At 44.8% G+C, this 11,042-nt stretch overlaps 1 protein-coding gene across 1 annotated transcript; it reads left to right on the top strand.

Moving 5' to 3' along the window:
* The first annotated feature begins 24 nt into the window (after nucleotides 1–24).
* On the top strand, nucleotides 25–4,181 carry LOC120880956 (tigger transposable element-derived protein 1-like). Its single transcript, XM_040264389.1, has one exon. It carries the CDS (start codon nucleotides 2,252–2,254, stop codon nucleotides 3,230–3,232), a length of 981 nt encoding a protein of 326 aa, XP_040120323.1. The 5' UTR covers nucleotides 25–2,251; the 3' UTR covers nucleotides 3,233–4,181.
* Nucleotides 4,182–11,042: the final 6,861 nt, after the last annotated feature.

Genomic DNA, 11,042 nt, shown 5'->3' with positions numbered 1-11,042 from the left:
GTCACGTGTCGCCGCGCGCGCATGCGTCGAGGGCCGTGGCGGACGCACGCCACGCGGGGCCTGAGAGGCCAGGCCGGTCCCCGGAAGCGGCCGCTGCCTGTACGGCGCGGGCGGGGCTGGGCCTGCTGGGGACGGGGCTCCTTCGTCGCGTCCACCTCGTGAGCACCAGCATCCTGGACTGGCGACGGCAGGCAAAGCGGGGACCCCGGGCCGCAAACCGCGTCAGGCTCTGCGGCTGGACGTCCTGGGACTACGAGTCCCGGGGTCCAGCGCGCCCCGCGGTATCCACGAGTCCCTGTCTGGCGCCGGGAGTCCCGGCATGCAACAGGGGTGTCTGTCCCGCAGGACCCATCGCCGGCTCGGGGCCGGTTCCAGGAGAACTACAAGTACCAGTATGCAGCGCGCCCCGCCGCCCTTTCCGCGCTGAGGGCTGGCTGGCGTCTCAGGACGGCGGGGCCGGAGAGCCGGCACTCGGCACTCGGCACTCGCCCCGTCTGGCGCCGCGGGTACCGGCACGCTGCAGCGGCCGTCGTCCCACGACCCCTCCCATCACCCTCGGAGGCCGGTCGTCGTGGACTCTGAGGCCCGGCGTGCCGCTGCCCTTGGAATCCCGGGCTGCGTTGTGAACCCCGGCGTGCGGAGCGGGCGTCGTGAACCGCTGGCCCAGCCTACCCCGTGCGGCGCAGGGTTGGGGCTTGGTCGCCAGGTCCCCTCGCCCCGGAGTGCGTGTTCTGGGGTCTTTTCCGGCTGGACCTTCACCGTACTGTCCGCCTCGCCTTGACTCCTCCTTGGGAGACTTGGTGCACTGCCCGCAGACAGCAGGAACCGCCGCGGAAACGAGCTGATCCAGTCCGGGAGCAGTGGGCGAGGTCGTCTGCGGAGGCCTTCAAGGTCTTTCTTGATATGATTTCTGAAGAGCTGCTTTTTCTCTGCTGAGATTTGGACAGAAGCACTTGTCCCAACAGCAAGAGCCCCCCCATCCCTACCCCAGGCGCATAAAGCAAAAACTGACACAATTAAGGAAGGCAGACAACTCAGTATTCGCATACTTTTGCTTCGTTTTATTATGCTTCCCAGATCGTGTTTTTTGTTTGTTTGTTTGTTTTACCACTTGGAGGTTTGTGGCAAGCCTGCATGGAGCAAGTCTAACAGTACCAATTTTTGCAACAGCATTTGCTCACTTTGTGTCTGAATGTCACATTTTGGTAATTCTCACAGTATTTCAAACATATTTGTTTTATTTATTACAATTATCTGTGATTCATGGCCTTTGATGTTGCAATTGTAATTGTTTTGGGGTGCTGGCAGCTGCGCCCAGGTAAGACAGGGAATTTAACTGATAAACGGTTGTGTGTGTTCTGACTGCTCTACCAACCTGTGTACCCTGTCTCTGTTCCTCTGGTCTCCCTGTTCCCTAAGCCACAACAGTATTGATATTAGGTCAGTTAATAACTTTACAATGGCCTCGAAGTGTTCAGGTGAAAGGAAAAGTCGCACATCTCTCACTTTAAATCAAAAGCTAGAAATGATTAAGCTGAGTGAGGAAGGCATGTCGAAAGCTGAGATAGGCCGAAAGCTAGGCCTCTTGCGCCAAACAGTTAGCCAAGTTGTGAACGCAAAGGAGAAGTTCTTGCAGGAGGTTAAAAGAGCTACTCCAGTGAGCACACGAATGATAAGGACGCGAAATAGCCTCATTGCTGATATGGAGAAAGTTTTGGTGGTCTGGATAGAAGATCAGACAAGCCACAACATGCCCTTAAGCCAAAGCCTGATCCGGAGCAAGGCTCTGACTCTCTTCAACTCTATGAAGGCTGAGAGAGGTGCGGAAGCTGCAGAAGATAAGTTTGAAGCTAGTAGAGGTTGGTTTATGAGGTTTAAGGAAAGAAGCCATCTCCATAATGTGAAAGTGCAAGGTGAAGCAGTGAGTGCTGATGCAGAAGCTACAAGTTACCCAGATCTAGCTAAGATGATTAAGGAAGGTGGCTACACTACACAACAGATTTTCAATGTTGATGAAACAGCCTTGTATTGGAAGAAAATGCCATCTAGGACTTTAATAGCTAGAGAGGAGAAGTCAATGCTTGGCTTCAAAGCTTCAAAGGACAGGCTGACTCTGTTGTTAGGGGCTAATGCAGCTGGTGACTTGAAGTTGAAGCCAATGCTCATTTACCATTCTGAAAATCCTAGAGCCCTTAAGAATTATGCAAAATCTACTCTGCCTGTGCTGTATAAATAGAACCACAAAGCCTGGATGACAACGCATCTTTTTACAACATGGTTTACTGAATATTTTAAGCCCACTGTTGAGAACTACTGCTTAGAAAAGAAGATTCCTTTCAAAATATTGCTGCTTATTGACAATTCACCTGGTCACCCAAGAGCTCTAATGGAGATGTACAATGAGATTAATGTTGTTTTCCTACCTTCTAACACAACGTCCATTCTGCAGCCCATGGATCAAGGAGTAATTTCAACTTTCAAGTCGTATTATTTAAGAAATACATTTCGAAAGGCTCTAGCTGCCATAGATCGTGATTCCTCGGATGGATCTGGGCACAGTAAACTGAAAACCTTCTGGAAAGGATTCACCATTCTAGATGCCATTAAGAACATTCGTGACTCATGGGAAGAGGTCCAAATATCAACATTAATAGGAGTTTGGCAGAAGTTGATTCCAACCCTCATAGATGACTGTGAGGGGTTCAAGACTTCAGTGGAGGAAGTAGCTGCGGACGTGGTGGAAATAGCAAGAGAACTAGAATTAGAAGTGGAGCCTGAAGATGTGGCTGAGTTGCTGCAGTCACATGATAAAACTTTAACAGATGAGGAGTTGCTTCTTATGGATGAGCAAAGAAAGTGGTTTCTTGAGACAGAATCTACTGGTGAGGAAGCTGTGAAGATTGTGGAAATGACCACAAAAGACTTAGAATATTACATAAACTTAGTTGATAAAGCAGCGGCAGGATTTGAGAGGATTGACTCCAATTTTGAAAGAAGTTCTACTGTGGGTAAAATGCTATCAAACAGCATTGCATGCTACAGAGATATTGTTCGTGAAAGGAAGAGTCAATTGATGTGGCAAACATCCTTGTTGTCTTATTTTAAGAAATTGCCACACCAGCTCCAGCCTTCAGCAACCACCACCCTCATCAGTCAGCAGCCATCAACATCCAGGCAAGACCCTCCACCAGCAAAAAGATTACGACTCACTGAAGGTTCAGATGATGGTTAGCATTTTTTAACAATAAAGCATTTTTAAGTTAAGGAATTTACACTTTTTTTATAGACACATGTAATGGACTACAGTATAATATAGAAATAATATTTATCTGTATTGGGAAGCCAAAAATTTGTGAGACTTGGCGATATTCACTTTTACTGCAGTGGTCTGGAACCAAACCCTTCATATCTCCAAGGTAGACCTGTCATGGTCTTTAACTGGATTTCTCTCGCCCTTTGTTCTTCCCTCCCCTCATTTAAAAACTGTAAATTATGTACATACCAAAGATGATGTAATCCTAAAATGAATCTATCTGTGGTCTGAAAATGTTGAACATGACCAATATTGTTATAGCTACGTACGTGCTCCTTACAATCCCATCTCATCCCCTTGATTCCCCACCGGAGGTATCAGCCATCCTCAAATTCATGTTTGTCTTTTTCCTGTTGTAATGATGTTTTGCTGCATTTGTATAAATGTATGCACAAAGATACTATTTAGTCATGCTTGCTTTTGATGTTTATTAAAATGTGTCGTATGTTTTTAAACCTGTGAATGGTTTTTTCATTCATCACTATGTATCCAAGTTTTATTTGTACTATTTTATATGGGTACAGTTTATTGTGACTCCTATATAATAGCTCATTGGGGGAATATGACAGGATTTATTTATCCATTATTTTATAGAAGGACATTTAAATTGTTTTCCCTTGTTGGTAATATGGAAATTGCTACAATGAACATATTTCTGCATGTTACTATAATGAGTTGAAATCTGAGGATATGTACATAAATGTGGAATTGCTGAATCAAGATATGCAAGTGTTCAGATTTATGAGACAGGTCAGAATTGTTGTCTCAGCTTATATTCTCACCACATTCTCAATGACTTTCTGCTATCCTACTTAATCTTTGCCAATCTAAATGAAAATTGTTAAAACGAAGTTGTGATTTTAATTTGTATTCGTCTGCTAGCCATTTTGACTTAGTATCTTTTCCTATTTTTTTTTTAATTTGCCTTTTGTGTTTTTTGAAAAATGTCTATTCAAGTTTGTTGCTCATTTTTCTGTTGGGTGGTTTGTCTTTTTCTTGTTGAGCAGTGGTAGTTCCTTGTGGCTCCTGAAACAGATCTTTTATTGTTTATATTACCTATACCATCCACCAGTGTTTGACTTGTATTTTTCATGGTCATTTGAGAACAGAAGTCTTTAATTTTAAGAATGTATCCCCTAACCTGAGAGTATAAAGATAGCTTCCTTTTTTACTCCTTAATTTTATAAGAGTTTGCCTTTCACAGCTCAGTCTTTACTAAGAAATGGATGTTCTGTCTATGGTGTAAGGCAGGGATATGACTTCTTTCCCATATGGGTTACCAGTTATCCTGGCTGGTTATTACTGGTTATTACTACTAGCTTACTGCTGTTGAAAGGCTTGTCTTGTTCCCACTGAGCTGCAGTGCCACCTCTGATACTCAGTAAGTCTCTATAAATAACATGGGCTTATTTTGGACTTTCTATTTTGGGTTCTTGCCTTGTCTTCATTGCTATAGCATCATAAGAAGGCATATTATTTGTGAGGGCAATTGCCCGTAGTAGTTTACTTATTTAGGAAGAAGTTTTGTGGCTATTCTTGGCCATTGCTTCATAATTTTTTAAATTAATATGTCAAATTTATTCATTATACCTGTTAAGAGTTTTGTTCAGAACTACATGGAATCTATAATTCAGGTTGGGGAGAAGAGACATCTTTGTGATTTGAATCTCCCCATCTATAAACAGTATATCACTCTAGTTATTTAGGCCCCCTTTAAAATCTTCCAATAAGAATTTATGATTTTCTGCATGTAGGATTTTTATATTGGTTACATTTATTCCGGGGCTTCCCTGGTGGCTCAGAGGATAAAGTGTCTGCCTGCAATGCAAGAGACCTGGGTTCGATCCCTGGGTTGGGAAGATCCCCTGGAGAAGGAAATGGCAACCCACTCCAGTATTCTTGCCTGGAGAATCCCATGGACAGAGGAGCCTGGCGGGCTACAGTCCACAGGGTCCCAAAGAGTTGGACACGACTGAGCACCTTCACTTTCTTTCTTTCACTTTACATTTATTCCTAGTTACTTTATTTTTTGTTGTTGACACTTTTGTCCATTATTTTTCATTGTTGATACTTTTGTCATTGCATGATACTTTTAAAAATTGATACTTTCTAATTGCTGGTGGTAAATAATGCAGTGGATTTTTGTGCAATGATCCATTTAATAAATTATTTTAAGTGGTATATCAGTAGATTCTTTGGAGTTTTCATATCATTTACAAATAATTGTTTAATTACTTCCTTTCCAAATTTTATATTAATACCTGCAGAGCACATGCAAGCTTCACACACCCCCCACTTCCCCGCCATGCGTCACCCTGTGTCTCTCTTCCATCCCATGCCACATCCTTCTGAAATAAACTGGTAATCAAGTAAGAAAACGGGTTTTCCCAGGTGCTGTGTGCTGTTCTAGCAAATTAATCCAACCTGAGGAGAGGGCTGTGGGAACCTCTGATTCTAGACAGCTGGTCAGAAGCTCAAGCAACAACTGGACTTGTGATTGACATCCTGAGTTGGAGGGGTCCTCAGGACCTTGGGTCTGTAAGGAGGACAGAACCAGGGCTTTCGACTGGAGTCTGAAGTGGAGGGCTGTCTTGTGGGACTGAGCCCTTTAAGCTGTTGAATCTGATTTTGTCTCTAGGGAGACAGTATCAGGACTGAGTTGGATTCCTGGATATCCTGCTGGCATCCAAGAATTGCCTGTTGATTAGGGAAGCCTGCACACACACACACATTGGAACTGGGTTCAGGAGCCCAAAGAACCTACATTCCTTACTTAATAAGTGTAAAGTTAATTTTCCACTTTCCTTCCAAACAACATATAGATCTCAATACACTATACCTCTGTTCTTTTTCAGACTTACACACTATAATTATCTAATATTTTAATTCTTCATTTTTTTACAATTCCCAAATTAGTCATTGTTTTATAGACTGTTTTTCTTTAACCTATGTTTACCAATTGATGGTTCAATCGGTAGAGAATCTGCCTCCAATGCAGGAGATGCATGTTAAATCCTTGGGTCAAGAAGATCCTCTGGAGGAGGAAATGGCACCCCACCCCAGGATTCTTGCCTGGGAAATCCCATGGACAGAGGAGCCTGGTGGGCTACAGTCCATGGGGTCGCAAGAGTCAGACCCGACCTGGTGACTAAACTACCACCATATTAACCAATTGGTTTCTCACCATTTTTTTTCTTCTATTTCATAGCTTCCTTTTGGGGGTAATTATTATGAAAGAGCTACATTCCAATGAAAAGAAACTGGTCCACCCACATGGTGGATATCTGAAATATTTGCATAATATATAATCAGTAGTTGTGATATTGGCGAGTTCCCTGAGGGTCACTCTGCTTTGTATTTTCTTACTGGACTTCCCTCCCTGGGTCAAGCTCATTAGGGTTTCCTTGGTTTGAGAGACTTCAGGATGTCCCTGTTAAAGAATCTGCCTGCAATGCTAGAGACCTGGGTTCGATCCCTGGGTTGGGAAGGTCCCCTGGAGAAGGGAAAGGCTACCCACTCCAGTATTCTGGCCTGGAGTTCAGTGGACTGTATAGTCTGTGTGTTGCAGAGTTGGACATGACTGAGCAACTTTCACTTTCAGGATGTCCCTTGCTTCCTTCAAACCTGGTGCTGGCATGGAAATTCATGTCCTAGGCAGAAATCTAAGTGTTCTTAGTGTGGGGCCCCTAGAGTCTCCAGACTGCTCTCCCACCCAGTGTGGAAACCTCTTAGATTTTCTTCTCTGTTTCTAACTGGATCACATGGCAGAAGTGATCCCTCCCCCCTTCCCCCCTCCCCTCCCCCTCCCCCTACTCTCCTTCGCCCCACTCTCCCCTCCTCTCCCTACCCTCCCCCCACTCCTCCCAGGAATCTCTCCCTCCTCCCACCGCCCCCCAACATGTCAACAGTGCTCTCCCACTAACAGGAGCTTTCTCCATCTCCAGCTTTCCCTCTGCCCCACTCACCAAAACAGAAAGGGCAGTGAGCACAGGACTCCTCTAAGACCAGTGCCTTGAAATACAGAAAAGGGAGAAAACCAGAGGGAAAGGGGAGGGAGGGGAAAGGAGCACGTCTCGGCCCTTCAGGGCAGCTGGGTGATCCGGAGGGTCTCCCTGCTCTCTCTGTGGTCTTACTCCCCAGTAAAGGGGGATGTTGTGGCATCCCCTGGGGTCTCCTGGACCAGCCACAGTAAAATGCTGTCTGTGCAGCCAAGCCCGTGGGAGCAGAGAGTCAGTGCTCCGTTGGTTAAGCCAGAGTAGTGTAGCACCCACCACCTCCATGAGGGGGTGACTCTAGTGCCAGCGCCAGCAGCACTGGTCTCCCGGCATCTTTCCGGCACACTGTCTGTTACGGTGGGGAGAGGGGGCCTGGAGGCAGTTATACTCGAGCCTTCCTGTGTGCAGGCCTGCTCAGCTGCTCAGTCGTGTCTGACTCTTGGCAACCCCATAGACTGTAGCCCTCCAGTCCTCTGTCTACGGAATTTTCCAGGCAAGAATACAGAGTGGGTTGCCATTTCCTACTCCAGGAGATCTTCTGGACCCAGGGATCAAACCCACATCTGCATGGACAGGTGGATTCTTTACCACTGAGCCACCTGGGAATCCCTTCCCACATGGCTTAGGTTTAATTTTTTAAATTATTATTTCAAGTCAGATGTTGAGAAAAGATAGAGTGACTGATTCACATCTCTAAGCCAGAGGTTTTCACTTGAAACTTCTCTTTATCAGGTTTAGAGGCAGGGAGTCTGCCCTTGTTCTGGACTGAGGGTCCGCTTTCCTGGGTCTGAGCTGGACTCAGTGCGCTCCATGGAAGGGGGTGCGTCTGCGGGCTCTGCTGTGCCCTCCGGGACAGCAGGCTCCTGGCCACAGCATGCCCTGCTGTTGGCTGTGCTGCTCGGAAAAGTCTATTATTTTTGGAAAAATGAACATGAGACTCATTTGATTTTACATCATCAGATGGGTGTAAAAAGCCTGTTTAAAGAGAGCTAGACTTTATAGGCAGAGTCTGTGCAGCTTACAGAGGATGGCTTCCTTTTACTGTTTCAATTCCTGTAGGAGACTGTTGTTCAGTTGCTAAGTCGTGTCCAACTCACCTGCGATCCCATGGACTATATAGCCCACCAGGCTCCTCTTCCATGGGATTCTTCAGCAACAACACTTGAGTGGGTTGCCATTTCCTTCTCCACCTATAGGAGATTACTGGTGGTTTAAGAACAACCTTTATCATTTAAAGATGTGTGATGAAATATTTACAGATTAAATAATAGGATACCTGGGATTTATTTCTAAACAATCAGGCCTACTGAATGGGAAGTGTGATTGAACAAGGTAGGTTCTGTCCTGATCAGAGGGCTATCAGGAATGTTGGTATTTTTGCATATCTGAAAACTTTCCTAATAAAAAGTACGATGTTGTGTGATAGGAAGTAATGTTCCTGCATGAATTCCACATGATTTTATGTACAAATTACCTCCTAATTTGCTTCTCATCTCATGACCAAATTTCCATTACAGCTGCTGGAGAGAGTTTCTAAAAAGCAGGTCCCAAGACAATCACGTACATGTAATTCACAGCAGAGAATGGGCTGGAGTCCTCTCCTGCCAGTCCCTGCTCTGAATCCAGCACAAGACAGACATGAGAATAAGCTATGGGGTTGAGAGAGTCCTTAATAGGAAGAAATCTCTCTCCAATGACTCTTTAAAATGTTATTTTGTGTTAAATTTTACGATACAGACCATGAACATCCTAGAACTTCAAGTTCTGTTCCGTTGATCTTTATGTCTGTCCTTAGGTTAACACCAGCTGATCTTGATTTCTGTAGCATAATAGTGAGTTTGAGATCCAATAATGTAAGTTCTCCAACTTTGTTCTTTGTCAAAATTGTTTTGGCTAGTCTAGGTCCTTTTCATGTCCACATATTTACTAGGATCAGTTTGTCAATTTCTAAAGAAATATGATGGGATTTTGATTATGACTGCACTGTTTCTCTATAATTTGTAGGGAATTGACATATAAATAATACTGAATCTTTCAATCTGTGAGCGTGGGATGCCTCTCCATTTAAATTTTCTATAATTTCTCTCAGTGATATTTTATAGTTTTCAGTGAATAAATCTTGAACTTTTTTTTTAACATTCAACGTTAGGTGCTTTATTCCTTTTTGATGCTATTGTACACAGAATTATTTTCTTAATTTCATTTCAGGTTATTTGATGATAGTACACTTGACTTTTTAAGAACAGGACGCTGACCCTTCTGTGCAGTCAAAAATCTGTGTATAAGTATTGACTCCCCAAACTTAACTACTGAAAGCTTAATGTTGATTGCAAGCTTTACTGATAACACAACTGGTCAATTAATGCATATTTTGTACGTTGTAAGTATTATATACTGTATTCTTATAAAATAGAAGCTACTCCATGCTATTACTATCTCAGCACCCATTTTGTTTGGCCAAGTGGCTTGTGGGGTCCTTAAACTGACACTAGCCCTCATGCGAGAGCCCACTCTACAAAACAGCCCGAAGAGTCATCATCAAATATAAATTCCTAATATGATTTTCCCAACAGTTGTCATTCAGTCACTAAGTAGTGTCCGACTCTTTGCAACCCCATGGACTGCAGCACACCAGGCTTCCCTGTCCTTCACTCTCTCCCAGAGTTTCCTCCAGTTCGTGTCCACTGAGCCAGTGATGCCATCCAACCATCTCATCCTCTGTTGTTTCCTTCTCCTCCTGCCCTCAATCTTTCCCAGCATCAGGATCTTTTCCAATGAGTCGGCTCTTCTCATCAGGTGGCCAAAATATTGGAGCTTTATCTTCAGCATCAGTCCTTCCAATGAACATTCAGGGTTGATTTCCTTTAGGTTTGATCTCCTTAGAGTCCAAGGGTTCTCAAGAGTTTTCTCCAGCTCCACGGTTCGAAAGCATCAATTCTTTGGCGCTCAGCCTTCTTTATGGTCCAACTCTCATGTCCATACATGACCACTGGAAAGACCACAGCTTTGACTCTAATGACCTTTGTCAGCAAAGTGATGTCTCTGCTTTTTAATAACCTGTGTCTAGGTTTGTCATAGCTTTTCTTCTGAGGAGCAAGCATCTTTTAATTTCATGGCTTTTCTCTAAATATTAATGTATGATGGGATCCACCACTGAAACCACATAGGGCTGAGTTTTTCTTTGTTGAAAGACTTAAAATCACCAATTGAATTTCTTTTCTTGTTGTAGGTTCGTCCCAGTTGTCTGTTTCTTCTTGAGTCAGTTGCGGTCATTTGTGTCTTTCTAGGGATTTGTCCATTTCATCTTAACGTTTCTTTATTTCCGGCATGGTTTCTCATGAAAGCCCCTCTTTCATTACCAGTTTTGCTCACTGTCTCCTCTCTTTTTCCTTGGCCAGTCTAGCTCAGGATCTCTCAACTTGAGAACTAACGACATTTGGGGCTAAATAATTCATCCTGCACGTTATACACTGTGCACACGGGCCTCGGGGTGTGAGGTGTGAGAGGAGCGGAGGGGAAGCAGGACTGGGGTGGGGGGCGGAGTTGCGGCTGTCAGAGCTGTCGCCAGACGCTGCCCGGCTTCTTCCCCTGTCCCGACAGTTCTGGCTGAGGCACTGAGGTTGGAGGGGCTGCCTCGCTCCTGCAGCAGTGGGGCAAGCAAAGCCCTCTGGGGGTTGGGGCTGGGGGCAAAGCCCTCTGAGGGTGGGGGCTGGGGACAAAGCCCTCTGAGGGTG

The sequence above is a fragment of the Oryx dammah genome, unplaced genomic scaffold, assembly GCF_014754425.2.
Source record: "Oryx dammah isolate SB20612 unplaced genomic scaffold, SCBI_Odam_1.1 HiC_scaffold_22, whole genome shotgun sequence".
Classification (NCBI taxonomy): Eukaryota; Metazoa; Chordata; class Mammalia; order Artiodactyla; family Bovidae; genus Oryx; species Oryx dammah.
Note: the sequence above shows the minus strand (reverse complement) of the source record. Positions and strands in the feature narration are given on the sequence as shown.